At 39.2% G+C, this 20172-nt stretch overlaps 2 protein-coding genes across 3 annotated transcripts in view; one reads left to right on the forward strand and one right to left on the reverse strand.

The window, feature by feature from the left end:
* Positions 1-2983, forward strand: part of ME3 (malic enzyme 3, NADP(+)-dependent, mitochondrial) — a 216336-nt gene extending 213353 nt beyond the window's left edge. The window contains exon 14 of the mRNA XM_011984908.1: positions 2651-2983. Within this exon, the coding sequence (XP_011840298.1) occupies positions 2651-2812 (162 nt within the window). The 3' untranslated portion in view covers positions 2813-2983. The remainder of the gene's footprint in view (positions 1-2650) is intronic.
* A 7012-nt stretch (positions 2984-9995) lies between these two features.
* Positions 9996-10517, reverse strand: LOC105543134 (protein tyrosine phosphatase type IVA 1-like). Of its 2 annotated transcripts, XM_011984910.1 has the most exons (2): positions 10182-10517; positions 9996-10124 (listed from the first exon to the last, which is right to left on the reverse strand). In XM_011984910.1, the coding sequence occupies exons 1-2, from the start codon at positions 10515-10517 to the stop codon at positions 9996-9998; spliced, it is 465 nt and encodes a 154-aa protein (XP_011840300.1). The 2 variants fall into 2 exon arrangements, with proteins under 2 accessions (XP_011840300.1, XP_011840299.1); XM_011984909.1 differs by having other exon boundaries at positions 9996-10517.
* Positions 10518-20172: the final 9655 nt, after the last annotated feature.

The raw sequence follows: 20172 nt of genomic DNA on the forward strand, positions 1-20172 counted from the left end.
CTCCAGTACAGTGAGACAGTTCAGCTCCATCATTTCATGAACAGTGTCCATCAATTATACAGGAATCTCTCCTGGATCTACTTGTTATCACCCACTGTGAGGAAGATAAAGCCCCTCCCCTATAGGAGCTCACATTACGGTCTTCAAAGGCCTGGCAAGTTATATTTCTGAAAAGGGTATTTTTAGTGAAGATAATTTAAGTTGAATTTGATTTTCAATTAATATAGGCTTTAAGGAGATGTGCATGCACCACCTCATTTCATTGTAACGACTCTGTAAAATAGGTCAAGTTTGACCTATGACCAGTGAGCATTTGACTGAATGAATGGAAAAGAAAGATGGAAGTGTGAGAAGGAGGTAGAGGGGGAGGCTCACTTCCCTCATATCTGAAAACATTGAGGAGAGACCAACTTCTCAGTCTTGTCACTTCTAAGACACACAGTTCTCAGAGAGCACAAGTGGCATTTCCCAAGTTTAAATTTAACACCAGAAGACTGGGTGGGAGTAGATTCAGAGCCACGACATTAAAGAGGTTGATTTGCAAGGCTGAACAAACTCCAGCGTCTTAGCCTGGAGGATGAGGGCCTGTGGCAGATGAGGCTTAACCCTCAGAGGCAAGCTCTGAACCTGGAAGGGAAGCTATGGGAGGCTTTGTTCTCAGGATGATGTGCTTAGGACATTTATTTCAATAAGGTATGAGGAGAGGCCTTCCTCAGACTGAGACCAGGGCTGGAAGGAAGAGCTCCAGGAGACTGAACAAAGAGATATAACACAGGCTAGATGGTCACTCAAGATGGTACCAAGCACGTAGAGGGAGGCTGGGACCCAGGAAGCGAGGGACCCAGGGATCCCCATGCAACAGGCTGGACCAGCCAAGAGGAGATCTCATAGCCTTTGCTTTGCAGGCCACAAATTTATACATCTTGGCTTTAGTGATTTTCCTTTGGAATTCAGAGACACTTAATGTTGTTTTAAGCCTCAGCCAGTCTTACAGTACAGAAAGGATGTGTCCTCTCTTAAGCCCAAGCATTAAGCTTCCCTGGTAACAGAGCCAACAGTTGGAACTGCAGTGTTTGACTAACTATGCAGGGTGGGGTGAGTCTCTAGGGTAACGGGTTGGGCTTGTTTTGGGAAGGCAGAGACTCAGCTTATTCCTCTCGGTTCTCTCCTTCTCCCCAGCAAATTGCCCAGGAAGTCTCTGAGCAGCATCTGTCCCAGGGGAGACTGTACCCACCACTGAGCACCATCCGAGACGTGTCTTTGAGAATTGCCATCAAAGTAAGGGGCATCCTACCCCTGTAATATGGGTAGTGAGGCTCAAACACTTTCTCTGTCTGTGACTTTAGGAGGGCTAAGGGGATGGAAACTGTGGAGACATTGGATCTTCTTGAGCTGCACTACACGTAACCCAGAGGCTGGGTGACAAACTCTTGTTTGCAGCTTGAGCTCCACCCCAAACACCCACCCAGGCCAGTTCTGGGAAAGCTCCTGGATTTCCCCTAATACACCAAGCAGAAAGGTCATCAAAGTCCATGGACCAGAATATGGGAATATTTTAGAAATGACTCATAAGCGCCCATTTATAAGGAAGGTCAGCTTGCATAGCATCATGGAAAAAGCTCAGACTTTGGGGTCCCAGCTCTGCCAATCAGCAATGGTATAATATTGGCCCAATCACTTCACTTCCCTGAGCCTCAGTTTCCTCCTTCTTCAAAGGGCCAGTAGTTCCTCTCCCAGAATTCTGGAGATTGGCAGAGAACAGTGAAAAAGCTCCATACCCGGTGCTCTCTCGGCCAGGGTAAATCTCTTTCTTCCCCTTTTTCTCAGAATGGCTGGCTATGGGGTGATCAGTTTCATGGAATATTCCAAACTATAAAACTGTGCAGAGATGGTGGGTTTTCAAAGAATCAGAACATGGTGCAATAAAGACTGGCCCAACATTGATAACTGTTAAAGCTGGATAATAGATACATGAGGGTTTATCATACTATTATTTCTATTAGTGTGCATGTTTTACATTTTCTATAAGTTTAAAAATAATTTCAGAAAATGCATTGTACAACAGCACACACTACTCACGAGTTGTCAGAATTCGGAATCAAGCCTCAAGATTAACAGTCCAGCTCAGGGTCCAGCTTCACCCTGTCAGTTTCTTCCTTTGGGCGATATTTAGATTCACATTCTCCTGAAGCCAAATCTAATACCCAGAGAACAGTGTCCAGGCTGTTCATCCAATTTAACCCATATTCTAGTGGGAAAAAAAAGTCAGGTTCTGGACACATTTGCCTGTTGTCTAATTTTATCAACACTGCTCCAGAGAAAAGTCTCTTTACTCCCATTTTACAGATGAGGAAACTGAGGCTCAGCAAGGATAATATCAACTCTGAGGACCCACAGGCCTTTGGAAGCAGGCAGAATTTATGCTGAAGCCTCTTGATCCTGGCTTAGTATTTATTCCACTATGTTGAAGCTGCCTGTTCAGAAAGAAAGCTTAAAATCCTTCCTATCCAGTTGTTTCATGAGTAATACTCATGAAAGGAACAAATCTGGTTCCTTAAGGTGTATTCCCCTCCCTCATGACCCCAAGCAAGGATCCTTACGCAGGTTTCCCCTTAGATCCGGTTCCTTAGCCAAACATGTTTTTCTCTAGGTTCTCGACTACGCGTACAAACACAACCTGGCTTCCTACTACCCAGAGCCTAAGGACAAGGAGGCTTTTGTAAGATCCCTGGTCTACACTCCAGACTATGACTCCTTTACACTGGACAGCTATACTTGGCCCAAGGAAGCCATGAATGTTCAGACGGTCTGATGCAGTCTCAGAGCCTGGTATGGGGCTAGATGAAGCCCAGAGTAACACCCACAATATAAATGGGTTCCAAAATGGCCCAAGTGAATCCTTGTCGCTGTGTTTTTTCTTTTAAACTTTCTGGTATGAGAGGAGATGCCAAGGCATACAGTGAATAAAAGCCTTGTCTGTGAAGGCCCTGGGAGTTCACTTTTCTGAACCCTCCTCTGAGTTCCTTCCTAAGCATTTCTTCATCCATTAATCACCAACTATTGGCCAGGCCTTGCGGGAAATGCAGAATCTCACCTAGAATCCCGCCTTTACAGACCTCTGGCTCTAGTGGAGGAAACTGGACACAATTCATTTTGCCATAAGGGAGAAAGTGGTAAGTTCATGAAAGAAGAGCCGATAAAAACTGAGGGCAGTCAGAAAAGGGAGAGGATGCTTCCTATGGAAATGTAAGAGAAGGCTTCAGGGACAGCAGTGTTTGCACTGAGTCCCAAGAGGAAAAGATGGGTGGGAGTCATGGGGAGATGAATAATGTGAGCACAGCCACTAGCCAGAAAGCACAGTCCACCCATCAGGGAGTTTAGTCCATGTCAGCAACACACGCCCTTCAAGACTCGGCAGTGCGTGAAATTAAGAGTGGCTAGGGGCAGCTCGCTAACTATTCAGGTCACTGCCCTTAGGTTGCTGAGTCTTAGACATTCTTTTTTCTAAAAGGAAAACCAGAGAAATGTGGGTGGGGATGGTCAGCCTGCCAAGGAGTGAGGAGGAAGAGAGGCAGTGAGAGGAAGAGCACCACAGGGAGTTCTAGGGAAGACTTCATTTCATTTTCCTGGCTCTGGAACACACTCTGGTTTCCATCCTTCACTCTCTGAAGTAGTTGAGCAATCCAAAGCAGTTTTCTTAGTGAGTAATATCAGTCCATCCTGGGTGTTTCTTAGACCAAGTTCAGTGCTAGCCTTCATCTCTCTCATGTTCAGCAGAGCCCATATCATAGGGGTGGGGGCGGGAGAGAGCTTGCAGCCCCCTGAAATTAGATACTACTGAGATGTTAAGACATGTTGAGATGGCAGCTTCCAGCCTCCAATTTCATTGTATAATAAAGGAATCAATAAATCATGCTTAGGGCCCTACTCCTGCTGCCACCTCAGCCTCAGGATCTCCACTGCCAGCAACGAATAGGTCCTATATGACCAACTCTCAAGGACAGACTAGATGGACTATTAGACTTATAGAGGAGTAATTAGCAGAGATACCACTCACCTCTTGCTCAAGTCTTATTCTTCCAAGAACTACTTCCTTGGTGCTGATATTTCCTCGGTGCTGATGAAGAATATCCTGAGAAAACATCCCTCCTCTACGATCCTTGGGCTCATAGAGAATGAAAAACTATTCAGAAGAGAGTTTGAAGAGCGAAGCTGGAATCTGAACACCATGGAATTTTTGGCACTATCTTTTTATATCATGTCCCACAACTTCTTCTGTACCTCTGCTACATATCCTTTATAATCAATATAGTAGAAAAGAAAAGCAATAGTAGAGAAAATCAATGAAAGCAAAATAGGTTTTTTGAAATGATTAAATAAACAAACTTCCGCTATACTAAACAAGACAAAAAGAAAGAAGATACAAATTACACTTCCTTTGTTCCAGCCACACTGACCGTCTTGCCAGCACTAAGCACATGTGCTTTCAAGCCTGTGCTGATATTATCCATGCTTGGTCTCTCCTTCCGGGAAGTCCTTCCCTTCCCCTTTTTCCTCTTTAAAAGCGATTAAATTTTAGTTCACTCTAACTTTCTTCCTGGAAACAGCAGTCACCCTTACAATTCAAATGCAATTGGCTCTATAGAATAACAGAATCAATAACTAAATTAGAAATCAATAAACAGAAAACTATGGGAAATTCCAAAATACTGGAAAACAGTACATTTCAAAATAACCCACAGATCAAAGAAGAAATCACAAGCCAAGTTATATATGTTGAACTGAATTTTTTAAATCATATGAAAATTAATAAGATATAGCTAAAGCAGTATTTAGAAAGAAACTTTATAGCTTTACAGGCTGTCATGGTTAATTTTACGGCACCACAGGGTGCCCAGATATTTGATCAAATGTTATTCTGGGTGTTTCTGTGAGGGTATCTTTGGATGAGATTAACATTTAAATCATTAAACTAAGTAAAGTAGATTGCCCTCCACTAATTGCCCTCATCCAATTAGTTGAAGGCCTGAATAGAAAAAATGGATTGACCCTCCCTTAAGTAAGAGAGACTTACTCCTACCTGATGCCCTTCTAACTGGGATATTGGCTTTTTCTTGCGTTTAGACAGGAACTATACCATCATCTCTCCTAGGTCTCCAGCTTGCTGACTCACCCTATAGATCTTAGAATTTGACAGCTTCCATAATCATGTGCACCAAGCCAATTCCTTATAATAAATCAACAGAGAGAGAGAGAAAGATCCTATTGATTCTGTTTCTCTGGAGTACCCTGACTAATGCAAATTCCTATATCAGAAGAGAAAGAAAGAGAGAAAGGAAAGAACAAAAGTCTCAAGTGAATAATTTAAACTTCCTCCTTAAGAAACTGGCGGTAGGGGACAGCAAACAAAATTCAAAGCAAGTAAAGATTAGAGCACAAATCAATATATCTATAATAAGTAATGAAATTAGTAATTAAAAAATCTTTCCCCCAAGAAAAGCCATGTCCAGATGGCTTCATTTGCTGGAATTTATCAAATACTTAAGTAATAACACCAATTATTCAGAAACTCTTTCAGAAAATAGGAGAGGGAACACTTCCCAAATCATTCTATGATACTCGTATTGCCATAACAAAGCCAGATAAAGGTAGCACAAGAAAAGTACAGGCCAATATCCTTCATGAATATAGATGCAAAAATCCTAAACAAAATATTAGCAAACCAAATTCAGCAACATGAAATTTAAAAATTACATACAACAAACAAGTGGGCTTTATCCTCAGAAATATAGTTTTTTAACATTCAAAAATTGTTCAGTATGGTTGTTCAATAATATTAATAGAATGAAAGACAAAAAATCATACAATCATGCCAACAGATATGAAGAAAGCATTTGAAAAACATCAACGCCTGTTTATGAAAAAACTCTAAACAAAGTAGAAATAGAAAAGAACATCCTCAACTTAACAAAGGACATCTATAAAGAGCCAAAGATAATATTTAATGGTAAAAGAATGAACACTTTCTCCCTAAGATCTGGAACAAGGCAAGGATGTTGTTTTTACCACTTCTAGTCAACACGGAGGGTGTTTAGCCAGTGCAACGAAGCAAGAAAGAGAAGCTAAAGGTGTCAAGACTGGAAACATAGTTAATACTGCCTTGATTCACAGAGGACCTAATCCTGCATGTAAAAAATGCTAAAGAACACATACACATTCATTCATTCATTCATTCTCTCTCTTCTCTCTCTCTCTCTCTCTCTCTCTCTGTTTACTGGAACTAATAAATTAGTTTTGAAAGGTCACCAAACACAAGGTCAACATACAAAAACCAGTTGTATTTCTATATGCTGGCAGCAAATGATCTAAAAATAAAATTAAGAAAACAATTTCATTTACAACTGCATCAAAAAGAAAAGATACTTAGGAATAAATTTTAGAAGTGCAAGTATAGTATGCCAAACACTACAAAACATTGCTGATAGAAATTAAAGGTCTAAATAAATTGAGAGAGATTCTTTGTTCATGGATTCGAAGACTCAATATTGTCAAAATTGCAATTCTCTTCATACTGATCTATAAAGTCAACACTATACCTATCAAAACCCTTGTAGGCTTTTTTGGTGGAAACTTACAGGCTGATTCTAAAATGTATATGGAAATGTAAAGGATCTCAAAGAGTCAAAAAAAAAAAGTATAAAGAAGAACAAAGTGCCCTATTCAATGTCAAGAACCTTCCATAAAGATACAATGATCAAGACTGTGTGGTCCAATAGCAGAGCCGTGAAATCAATCTAAGTTTCCATCAGTCAATGGTTGGATAAAGAAAATGGAAAAGAAAATGAATATATATGTACAATGGAATACTATTCAGCCATAAAAAAGGAATAAAATCATGTGTTTTGCAGCAACATAAATAGAACTGGAGGCCCTTACGTGAAACAATTCAGAAACAGAAAGTGAAATGCCATATGTTCTCATAATTGGGAACCTAATAACGCATACACAGGAACAAAGAATGTGGAATCTCACTGGAGACCTGGAAGGGTGGGAGGGTGGAAGAGGAGCGAGGCATAAGAATTTACTTAATGGGTATAATGTGCACTATTTGAGTAATGATTACACTAAAAGCCCATACTTCACCACTATGCAACATATGCATGTAACAAAACTGCACTTGTACACCTTAAATTTATACCAAAAAAAGACTGTGTGGTCATATAAATAAATGAAGCAGAACTGAGAGTTCACAAATAAGTTTTTACATTTATGGTAAATTGGCTTTTAATCAGAATTACTAAGGTAATTCATTGGGGGAAAGAGAGTCTTTTGAACAAATTGTGCTGAAACAACTGAATAGCCACATGCAAAATAAAGTTAACTTAGCCACCTCACACTAAACACAAAAATTAACCTTTACACATCTCAAAACAAACAAAAACTAACCTGAAACGATCACAGACCTAAATGTGAGAGCTAAAACTGTAAAATTTCTAGGAGAAAATATAGCAGAAAATTTTTATGACTTAGGTTGAGGAGAGTTCTGAGATGATTTTAAAAGCATGATTTTAAAACTTTAAAAGCATGATTCATGAAAGAAATAAATTGTGTTTCATCAAAATTTAAAATTTTGCACTTTGAAACACTTTTGGGGAGGAAAAAAGACAAGCAGCAGACTGGGAGAAAATAATTGCAAATCATATATCTGATAAAGACATTGGATCCAGAATATATAAAGAACTACTTCAACTTAATAAGAAGATGACAATTCAAATTTTAAAATGAGGAAAATATTTAAATCAGCATTTTATCCAAAAAGATAGGTGAATGGCTAACAAGCACATGAAAAAATGCTTAACATTATTAGTAATATGAAAATTAAAACCACAATGATATAACTACGCTCACCAGAATGGCTATAATAAAAAAGAGATGTGTTGGTAAGAATGTGGAGAACTTTGTCTCCTAAGCACTATTAGATTGAGGGGGAGTTCCTTTGCCTTTTAAGTCTTCACTCTAACTCCCCAGCCTCCCATACATAGCCCCAGTATTCAGCAAGTATCATTTAAGAGAGTGGATGCTGTGGTTGCACCACCTAGATCCTGCCTTGGGTCTGAAACACTCATTCCTCCAGATGCCATTATCAGCTGAGGGCCCACAGCTGCATTGCTCTCTAGGCATTGCCCTCAACAGAAGGTGAACGCTTCACCCAAGATTATGCCGTCATCCCCAAGGGAAGCCTACAGGCAATGACTGGTTGATTCAAGGGCCCAAAGGCCCAGCTTCCTAGCCTCAATTGAGAACACCTCTAAATAGCCATCCCATCCTCAGAGCTCCCTATGAGACTGCCTGAGGCTACTGTTGCAACTGCTATGTATCACCATTCAACTTCTTATGCCCTATCCTATTTCTCTTGCTCCCCCATAGGTGTGGTTCCCTGAGAAGACACCCTAGTAATCCTTTGGATGCCAATCTCAGATTCAGTGTCTGTTTCCTGGGGAACCCAACTTATAACAGGTAGAGGAAACTGGCCAAAGTTCTTAATTTTCCAATTTGTTGCACCAGCCCCACGTGACCACCAAAAGCTTTTCTGGGTTTCCCTTTCCCTCAGGACAGACCCTCTTCATGGACCAAGCTTGATCCTTATTAGTCCATGTCCAGAATCAGTAAATGTCCCTAGAAAATAAAATGGTCACTTACCTCAGGAGGCCTCCTCCCTCTCTGGAATTCCCATTCACCTAGTCCTTATTGCCTTCATAGCTCTCACATATCTTTAAATATGATCTTTATAATTTTTCCATCTTTTTCTAGTTGTTGCAGGAAAAGTTTTAGGCTGCCATGACCTACTACATCCTATTTAGAAGTGGAAGGCTCTAGAGAGATTTTCAAAATTACAGATGTGTGGATATTAACTTCTTTCCTAATTTAATTGAATTGTGGTGATAAAAGGTGTTCTGTATTTTTCAAATAGCTTAAAATGTGCTGAAATGGGTTTATAGTCAAATATATGGTCAAATGTAATAGTTCATGTACTCTTATAAATACATATTCTCCCACTGTTGGATGCAATGCCCTTTGTATGTTCACGGGATTGAGTTTGTTGACTGTTTTGTGTAGATCTATATCCAGAATCTTGATTTTATGTACTTGATCTGCTTCTGAAAGAGGGACAATAAAATTTCCCACTGCTATATAGTAAACTTGTCAATTTTCCTTGTAATTCTGTCCATATTTGCTCTATTTACCTTGGACCAATGCATATTTACCTTTTAAAATACATTTACTAAATTAAAAGTCCTAGTTCATATGTTCTGCACAAGATCAAAACAACATTTTACTAGAAATATTTCATAGTCTCCTCTCATTTTGTCTTCGGGGCCCTCCCTGTTAAGTTACACCCCAACCGTAAACATCAAAGATAAGGCCTTTTTATCTGAAGACATTCAACACATATGCTTCTGTACAACGTGGATTTTGCATGAACTTTCAATCAGACGTTGATTTTTCAAAATGGAGGTTTTCATAACAAAATGAGATTAGAGAAAGACATCAGATAATCACAAGATGTGTAAAGACTCCAGCAAAATCACCTGTTGGACAAACTTCATGTATACTGAGACCCATGTGGGATGGTAAACATGAAGCAGGCAAATAATCATATAGGCCCTACTTGCAGTGTTTGATATGACTTAAGGCATGAACTACATAAAGTTATAGTTCCTGGAGTTTTAATTCTGTATGACACTAAAAATACACAAATTTTGTACTGGGGATCTTGGCATCTAATCTGCAGATTTCTTAGTATTTTTTCTGGCATGGGAATAGCACTAAGCCAAACATAGAAGTTGCATTTCTGTTAAATTCGTGGCTTTTCAATATCCCTGTGGAAGCTTCATCAGACTTATTCACTAAGCCCATATGTTGGCTAAAATGTACAATAAATTAGGTCTTGTCTGAAGTCCCACTTTCAAGGCAATAGCATCAGGCAGTCAGGTTTATTGAATACAACAGTTGTTTCTGTGACCACTGGAGTCTTTGAAGCAAAGCCGCATTTGAGAACGATATTTCTCCAAATACAAAAGTTGCTTGCTGTTAAAAGCGCCGCGCCGTTTTTCTCTTATAAACTGTACTGCATCTTCGTTTTTCATTCCACTTTCAATTAATGCTAGGGCAACAAGCACCGGAGTCCTCCCAAGACCTGCAACACAGTGAACGGCAATACAACAACCAGGTTCTTCACGAAACTTAACGTCTACAAGACGTAACCAGTCATCAATAATCTGGTTGGATGGTGATGAACCATCATCAAAAGGCCAATCCAGAAACTGGATGCCTTCTTTCTCCACAAGAGCAGGGTCATAAGTTGCTTCACATACTCTTACCATTGTGGTAACCCCGTATTTCTTAAGTTCTTCTATAAATCTGTTTAAGGTCGAATTGGTTGGGTTGTGTATGATTAGAAATCTCATGTTCCCGTATATGACTTCCACTGGAGCTGGGTGATTCATTGGAGCCATGTTAATTTAGTTTAAAAAAAAAAAAAAAAGACACTGATATGGTTATGAAAAAAATTAAAAATTTTTGAATACAGAAATGATGTCAAGAAACTGAAGTCTATGCCAATATACTCCACTTGAAATTCACAGAGCTTTGAATATGAAGTTGGTACTGACAGGAAACGAAATGAACCTTCCAACAAGAAGCCGCGGTTCTTCCATTCAGTAATTCTCAGCCAATGGAAAGGAAGTGCGCCAAGGGTTACCCCATCTAGGTCAGAACTCTTGTAAAATGCTCTGATGATCTCAGTTCTACACTTCTGTGTCCAGGTGACCTGCTTTGCGGGGGCTTCTTGGTGGGGCAGTAACGACTCTCCACCATTCATTTGTCCTCATAAAGGTCGTGCTGAACCTGGGAGTAATCTCCAGGGCCCTTCAGAAACTCCATAAACACGCGATCAAGAATACCACAGAAAGGAATATGTTTACTCAGAACAATGGTGGCCTAACCATACAGCTGGGCCCGCGGCGGCCGCAGCACTACCTGGAGCAGCCGCAGTCGTCGCGGCGAAGCTGCGGTGGGATACCAAACTCTATGAGGACCAGCTGAGCGCCTCCACTGAGCCAGCACGCGCACGCCGAGGTGCCGTTGCGTCACAAGCCCTCTCTTTCGTAGACGGCGCGCGACGCGCGAACCCCTTCACTAATCGCGGTTGGGCGGACCAGTGAGGACGTCATCACTGCCGCCGCCGACGTGAGCCGGTTGCTGAAGCGAAGAAGCGCTGGATGAATCCAGAGTTTCCTTGTCTCCCGCTGGAGAGGAGAGGGACTGAGGAGCGACGCGCGGGTGGTGGGATAGGAAGCATGGAAGAGGCTGGACAGAAACTGCAGGAAGACAAGGTAAGGTTGCGGAAGATTTCCCAGCCGTTGACTCTGACTAGTGTATCTTTTCCTACCTGTTTCATGTTTGTGTCTCTTGGGAAAAACATAGTATTTGACGCTTTTTTTTCCCGCATAGATCCAGTCTGACAAACTTTTTTAGCTGAAAAAGCACGTATGCATTTTTGCCCTCTTATTTTGTGCTATTTGACCTATTTTTCTATATTTTTTACCCTTTCTTGACTTGTTTTGGATTAAGGTTTTCCCTCTACTCTTTTGGAAGTTTTCATTGGGGCTAATACTTCCGTAGCACTTATTTTAGGGTAAGAGCTGTTCGAAGCTTAATCTAAATGTAATACAAAACCCCTATGAATTAGATACTAGTGTCATTTCTACTGTCCTGTCTTTAAAAACCTAGGGATAGAACGGTAATTTGCCTAAGGTCACACAGCTAGTAAATGGCAGGGATGAGACTTTTTTAAAAAAAACTAATTTTTACTTTTATTGTAAATTCAGAGGATGCACGTGCACATTTGTTACATGGGTATACTGCGTGACCCAGAGTATGAATGGTGATTCTGTCACCCAGATAGTGAGCATAGTACCCAATAGGTAGTTTTGCAATGCTAAGATCTGAATCCCGGAATTTTGGCTCTGGAGTCTGCCTCTCTAATACATATGGTCTATTATATACCCTATTTCTGTTCTTTTAGTGCTTAAATAACTTAGAAAAAGTCAAACATGGTTCAGAATCTTTTCCTGTCTCTTGAAGGAATTCAGTATGCTTTAACTATTAATGTTGTCAAGCATCTTAATCTTTTAACGCCACAAATTGGACATTATTGTTTGTACAAATCAATGTTTGTTTACGTTTATTCATATTATCAGTTTCTTTGCTCACTATTCCTTCTTGCAGCTCGATTCTTTCTGAGGTTACTTTCTTTTATCTAGAAGCATTTTTTTGGAGGTTCCTTTGAATATCTGATTAACTTTGATAAATGTTTTATATATGCTAGAAAATCTCTCGCTGTTGAATCCATTTCCCTTATTGTTAGTAAACTATATTTTGTTTTTTTCTTTAGGTTTCTTTTTTGGCTTTTTTTCTAAAATTCTTTTACTTTCCCTTCATTGTTAAAAGTTTTGCTGGGTACACAATTCTACCTTGATATTTTCTCTCAGCCCTTTGAAGGAAGGAAGAAAGGGGCCATGTGAAGGCCAGGAAGCAAAGTCTAGACATTTTAGAAAATTCTAACAGTTGTTAGAGAAGAAACCTGAGAATAAGAATATCTTCAGAGGGCTGAGAGAAGATGTCAGCATAGAATTGTGTACCCAGCAAAACTATGTAAAAATCAAGGCAAAGTAACAGAATTTTAGGAAAGAAAAAGCCAAAAAAGAAAAGTGAAAGGGAAGTTTCAAGAGCAAATTAAATCCTTTACTTTTGATAGCCTAAGCTTGTAAAAATGGTGAAGGAAAGCCATCTAGAACAGGGATTCTTGGCCTGTGGTCCAGGAGGCCTAGGAAACTTGTAACTGCGTGCAAAATGTTGTATAGGAATATGTACCTGTTTTTAGGAGAAGGGTATATATTTTTCATCAGATTCTTAGAAGACTCCATGACTGCCCAAAACATTGAAAACCACTGAAATAGGAAATCCTTTGATACATTAATCGGTCTGGCTGTGCTGTATTTCTGGAAAAGACAGAACTTGATGATAGCAAGTTGGGGCTAATTACAGAGTTAGGCTAATACAAGAATAGTAGTTAACAATGAGGATCATTGAAGAAGATCCAAATTACAAAGACTTGCTCAGAAATCTGCTGTTTAGTGAAGGACTATAATAAAGTTTGATTCTTAAAACGGTTGAATGATAGAAAACATTTTAGACCTTATGTCTATATAATTCATATAATTCATATAACCATGCCTCTATCTCAGCCTTGATAGACTGGAGCACACAGCCTTGACATCTGTTGTCATGACCCCTTCTTCTCTTCACCTGGCTTTTTCCTGTTTATCCTTAAAATTCAGTTTGGGCTTCATCTCCTCAAAAAGCTTTCCGCTCTGTGCCATGGTAAACTTACCAGAAGGAATCTACCTTGTTCTTCTAACAACCAATGCACAATGCTATTAGGTTTTTACCTTGTTATACAGGGGTTTTCTAGTTTTTACCTTGTTACACCAGAGGTTTCACAATGGTATGAAACTAGAAATCATTAACAGGAGGAATTTTGGAAAATTCACAAATACATGGAAATTAAACATGCTCATGAACAATCAGTGTGCCAGTGAAGAAAATAAAAGGGAAATCTAAAAATATCTTGAGACAAAAAGGAAAACACAATATACCAAACTTTATGGAATGCAGCAAAAGCAGTTCTAAGAGGAAAGTTTATAGCAATAAATGCCTACACCAATAAAGAAAATAACAAATAACTAAAAGTTACACCTCAAGGAATTTTTTTAAAAACCCTAAGCCCAGGTTTGTGGAAGGAAAGAGATAATAAAGATCAGACCAGAAATAATCTAATCTCTATTTTATTTCTGCTCTGGAGATTAGAAAAACAATACAAAAGAAACTAAAAGGTCATTTTTTGAAAAGATAAAATCAACCAGCCTTTAGCTAGACTAACCAAGAAAAGAAAAAGAGAAAAGATTCAAATAAAATCAGAAATAAAGAGATGTTACAGTTGACAACACAGAAGTACAATGGATCATGAGAGTCTATTATGAATAATTATTTGCCAAAAACTTGTGTAACCTAGAAGAAATGGATGTATTCCTGCACACATACAAACTGCCAAGACTGAATCATGAAGAAATAGAAAAATCTGAGCAAACCAATAATGAGTAAGGAAATTGAATCAGTAGTAAAAAGTATCTCACCAAAGAAAAGCCCAAGAACAGATGGCTTCACTGCTGAATTCTACCAAACATTTAAAGAAGAACTAATACCAATTCTCTACAAACTGTCTCAGGAAAAAACAAAAACAAAAAAACAAAAACAAAAACAAACAAAAAGAATGGGAGATAATACTTTCAATACTGGTCTTTTTAGGACCAGTGTTACCCTAATACCAAAGCCACACAGGCACATCACAAGAAATGAAAACTACAGGCCAATATCCTTGATGAGCATAGATGCAAAAATCCTCAACAAAATACTAGCAAACCAAATCCAACAACACATTAATAGGGTTATTCACCATGATCAAGTGGGATTTATCCCTGGGTTGCAAGAATGGTTCAATATTCTCAAATCAATAAATGTGATATATCACATGAACAGAATGAAGGACAAAAATCATATGACCATCTCATTAAATGCAGAAAAAGCATTTGACAAACTCAGCATCCTTTCATGACAAAAACACTCAACAAATTAATTGCAGAATGAATATACTTCAGCACAACAAAGGCCATATATAATAAGCCTACAGCTAACATTATACTCAACAGTAAAAACTTGGAACTCTTTCTTCTAAGATCTGGACCAAGGATGTACACTCTTGCCACTTCTGTTCAATGTTATATTGAAAGTCCTTAGAGCAATAAAGCAGAAGAAAGAAAAGACATCCAAATAGGAAATGAAGAAATAAAACTATTGTTATTTGCTGACAACATAATTTTGCATACAGAAAACCTTAGGCCAAGTGTGGTGGCTCAAGCCTGTAATCCCAACCCTTTGGGAAGCCAAGGCAGGAGGATCACTTAAGGCCAGGAGTTAGAAACCAGCCTGGTCAACATAATGAGACCCCCATTTCTACAAAAAAAAAAAAGAAAAAACCCTTAAGATTCTAACAAAAAGCCATTAGAATTGATCAACAAGTTCAGGAAACTTGCAGGACACAAAATCAACACACAAAAGTCAGTAACATTTCTTTATATTAACAAGGAACTTTCCAAAAAAGAAATCAAGAGAACTATCATTTATAGTTGCTACTAGAAATAAATTACTGAGGAATATGTTTAACCAATTAGGCAAAAGATTTATATAAAGAAAACTATAAAACATTAACAAAAGAAATTGAAGAAGGCAAATAAATTGAAATAGATCCCATGTTCATGGACTGGAAGAATTAATATTGTTAAAATGTCTATACTACATGAATGATCTGCAGATTTCAGTTCAATATCTATCAAAATTCCAATGTTATTTTTCCATAGATATAGAAAAAACAATCCTAAAATTCATACGGAACTACAAAACAAACAAACAAATAGCCAAGGCAATTGTGACCAAAAAGAACAAAGCTTGAGGTATCACACTACCTAATTTCAAACTATACTACAAACTGATGGTAACTGAACAGCATGGTACTGGCATTAAAATAGACATACGAACCAATGGACAGAATAAAGAACCCAGAAATGAACCCATGTATCTACAGTCAATTGATACTCACCAAAAGTGCCAAGAATATACAATGGGAAAAGGACAGGCTATTCTATATATGGTGCTGGGAAAACTGGATATCCATAGACAAGAGAATGAAATTGGACCCTTATCTCACACCATATACAAAAATCAACACAAAATGAATTAAAGACATAAACATAAAACCGGAAACTGTAAAACTACTAGAAGAAAACACAGGGAAAACTACATGACATTGGTCTGGGCAGTGATTTTTTAGGTTTGACCCAAAACTACAGGCAACATATGCAGTAAACAAATGGGATTACATCAAAATAAAAAATTCCTACACAACAAAGAGAGCAATTAATAGAGTGAAGAGACAACCTACAGATTGGGAGAAAAATATTTGCAACCCATACATATGATAAGGGATTAATATCCAAAATATATAAGGAACTCAACTCTATTTAAAAAAAAAAAAAAAAGGAGACATGGGCAAGGAACCTGAATAAACATTTCTCAAAGGAAGATATATGAATGGCTAACAAATACATGAAAAAATGCTCAACATCACTAGTCACTGGAGAGATGAAAATTAAAACTACAATGAGCTATGACTTCACACCTATTAGAAAGGCTATTATCAAAAAGAAAAGATAACAAGTGTTGGCTAAGATATGGGAAAAACCTTGTACACTGTTGGTGGGAAATATAAATTAGATAGCCATTATGAAACACTGTATGAAGATTCCTCAAAAAACTAAAAATACAGTTACCATATGATCCCAGTTACCATATGACTCAGCACTCTCGCTTCTGGTTATTTGTCCCAAAGATTTGAAGTCAAATATGAATATGTCAAAAGAGATGTTCTTTGCAGCACTATTCAGAATAGCCAGGATGTGGAATCAACCCAAGTGTCCAACAATAGATGAATGAATAAAGAAAATGTGTTACATATACATAATGGAATAATATTTAGCCATGAAAAAGAATGAAATGCTGTCATTTATGGCAACATGGATGGAACTGGAATTTAGTGAAGTAAGCCAAGAACAGAAAGTTAAACGCTGAATGTTCTCACTCATATGTGGAAGCTAAAAAATAGTTGATCTTGGCTGGGCATGGTGGCTCATGCCTGTAATCCCAGCACTTTGGGAGGCTGAGGCAGGCAGATCACGAGGTCAGGAGATTGAGACCATCCTGGCTAACACAGTGAAACCCTGTCTCTACTAAAAATACAAAAAATGAGCCGGGCGTGGTGGTGGGCGCCTGTAGTCCCAGCTACTCGGGAGGCTGAGGCAGGAAAATGGCATGAACCCAGGAGGTAGAGCTTGCAGTGAGCCAAGATTGCACCACTGCACTCCAGCCTGGACAACAGAGCGAGACTCTGTCTCAAAAAAAAAAAAAAAGTTGATCTCATAGAAATAAAAAGTAAAGGTATTGTGGGTAGCATTGGAGAACATTATATAAGTGAATTACACCAAACACAAACAAATGCCAGATCTTCTCATATGTGGAATCTAAAACTCATATAAGCAAAGAGTAGAATGATAGTTCCCAGAGGGTGGGGGATGGGAAGAATGGAGAGATGATAGTTGAAGTGTACAAAGCCTCAGATAGGAAAAATAAGTTTGATTTTGTGTGTGTGTGTGTGTGTGACAGTCTTGCTCTGTCACTCAGGTTGGAGTGTGGTGGCACGATCTCAGCTCACTGCAACCTCCGCCTCCTGGATTCAAGCGATTTTCCTGCCTCAGCTTCTTGAGTAGCTGGGACTACAGGTGCGTGCCGCAATGCCCAGCTAATTTTTTGTATTTTTAGTAGAGATAGAGTTTCACCATGTTGTCTAGGCTGGTCTTGAACTCCTGACCTCAGGTGATCCGCCTGCCTTGGCCTCCCAAAGTGCCGAGTTTACAGGTGTGAGCCACCACGCCCAGCCAAGTTTGATATCTTTTTGAGATCTGTTGCACAGTGTGGTGAATATAATGAGCACTTTACGTGTCAATGTCTCTAAAAGAATAAGTTTCAAATATTCTTATCACAAAAAGTTAAATATTTAAGGTGATGGACATTTTAATTCACTTGATTTAATCATTCCACATTGTATTCAAAAATCACAATATCACTTTATACCCCGTAAATATATACAACTATAATTTGTCAATATATAATTTTTAAAAACAATTTTTAAGGGTCTGACTGTAGTACTGACTGCTACCCATGACAGTAAATTATAAATTCAATTCCTCCAGTAAAAAGGTCTATGAAGTTAAATCTGCTCACCTGAACATACCAAAATTAACTTATTTTTCTTTAACAAGGAATTCTACTTTTTTTCTTTTTGAGACGGAGTCTCGCTTTGTCACCAGGCTGCAATGTGGTAGTGTGATCTCAGCTCACTGCAACCTCCACCTCCGGGTTCAAGTGATTCTCCTGCCTCAGCCTCCCGAGTAGCTGGGACTACAGGCATGTGCCACCACACCCAGCTAATATTTGTATTTTTAGTAGAGACGGGGTTTCACCATGTTGGCCAGGACGGTCTCAATCTTTTGACCTCATGATCCACCCACCTCGGCCTCCCAAAGTGCTGGGATTACAGGCGTGTGCCACTGCCCCCAGCCAGCATTCTATATTTTTAAAAAATATATTAGTATAACAGTATTATAGTAATTTATTACATATTAGAAACAAATTACTTCAAGGGTGCAGCAGATATAGATTCAGGCAGGTCAGGCAGTGTTGGGGAAAGCCTGTTGTTTTAAATATTGGTTAATGATGATTGGTATTGCGGGATCTGGCCAGCAGTCTGCAATGCAAAGGGGCTCTTTGTTCCCAGGCGGATTGGCAGGTCGAGAAATAATAGACACACACAAGATAGTGAAAGCTGGGTCCAGAGGGGTCACTGCCTTCTGGTCCCGCGATGCCGCCAATGCAGTGGATAAGCCAGCATTTATTATTAAGTTTAGTGAGGGCGGGGGTAGGTTAGTGAGGGATTTAGGGTCATTGGATTATGAGGTGAGATGGTCACATGGGGATGAAGTAATTCTTTAACATAACATCTGTATGCAGAAGTACAGTATACAGAGATAAGAATTTACAATATAGTGTGTGCATCGGTAATTTCTAACACAGCCTTAAAACAGAAACACAGTCTTTGCATAACCTATGATTAGCAAGATATTAATCAGCAGTAACAGTTGCACCAAAAGCTGGTTACAAACAATCCATAGAAACAGGATGTGAAGCTAGACAACTGGTTAGAACAGAAATTCTCAGAAGGGAGTGTGCCTTGACCCTAAAGACACTCAGAAGAGCCATGGCAAGATGAGGGCGTTTATAACCCTATCTTATCCATATGAACAGGTGCCCCTCATGAATCTGTTTATAGGCTCCCCACAAGGGTCGCATTCCATTCCCAGAGGTGTGAACATCTGCTTTTCTGGAATAGGAATCTTGGTGATGTGAAACCTCTCTGACTGCACATTCGTTCGTAGGCTCTCTGCAGGGGGAAGCACGTCACGCACTGTTGGCTTATTCTGGCAGTCCAACCTGGCATTGTCTTTACACAATCCTACATGCAACTTTGTATTCACAATAATCAGGAGCATTTCATCTTTTATTCCATAGCAATAGTTTCATGGGGTCTCCCTACAGATTGGCCCCCCATAGAATGATTTTTTGAGGAAATGAAAGGCAGAAATGGAGAAAGATTAGAGAAGAGGTTCCAAAAAATTGTGATCATCAGCAGGTATGCTTGTTTTCATAGAAAAAGATAACATTAGCAACAAAATTTGTCCAGTATCAGCTTGAGTGAATATTTTCTCCTTAACTTTTCAGGGCTCAACACATTCCTATTTTGTATTTGTAGTAGGGCAAAATGAAAGTTTAAATGTTCACAAACATCTTCCCACATAAACTTTCCCTCATTTCCCAAGGGAGAGATGTGGCAGGCAGAAAACAAATAGTCTAAGAGACTTCCTTCTTAGCTTTTGTATTTCAGAAATCTAGACTTCACTCTATTTTACCTCAATTAGTCGGACAGGGCAGGGAGAGAAGAAAGTACGCAGATAAATGAAGAAAGTTTTTAGTTGAGAACAGCCATACCTTAACTAAAAGTCAGTTCTCTGACAGGGAGATGAGTCCTCTTAAACAGCAGCTACAGCTCAAGAATGAAGTGAAGTAGTGGGAGACTTACCTCACAGTGCACAGTTATTCCAAGGGCATGGAAATAGCTGGACAAGGGAATGATATCTTGGGAGGCCCCACTAAAGTCCCAGGTATGTCATCAATGAGAAAACTCAGGGAGCATTTTTCTGGCCTCCTAGGTAAATAGTCAGACCCATCTCTGTGATGTTCACACATATACCCCTCTGGAAAAGTCTAGGGTTGGGGGAGGGGAGAGGGGTAAAATGTACCATTATGAATTGTCGTGCACAGTCG

The sequence above is a fragment of the Mandrillus leucophaeus genome, unplaced genomic scaffold, assembly GCF_000951045.1.
Source record: "Mandrillus leucophaeus isolate KB7577 unplaced genomic scaffold, Mleu.le_1.0 Scaffold276, whole genome shotgun sequence".
Taxonomy (NCBI): Eukaryota; Metazoa; Chordata; class Mammalia; order Primates; family Cercopithecidae; genus Mandrillus; species Mandrillus leucophaeus.

Bases quoted from the DNA above. Each gene is read 5' to 3' on its own strand.
- LOC105543134 (XM_011984909.1), bottom strand. From the start codon at position 10,517: ATGGCTCCAATGAATCACCCAGCTCCAGTGGAAGTCATATACGGGAAC.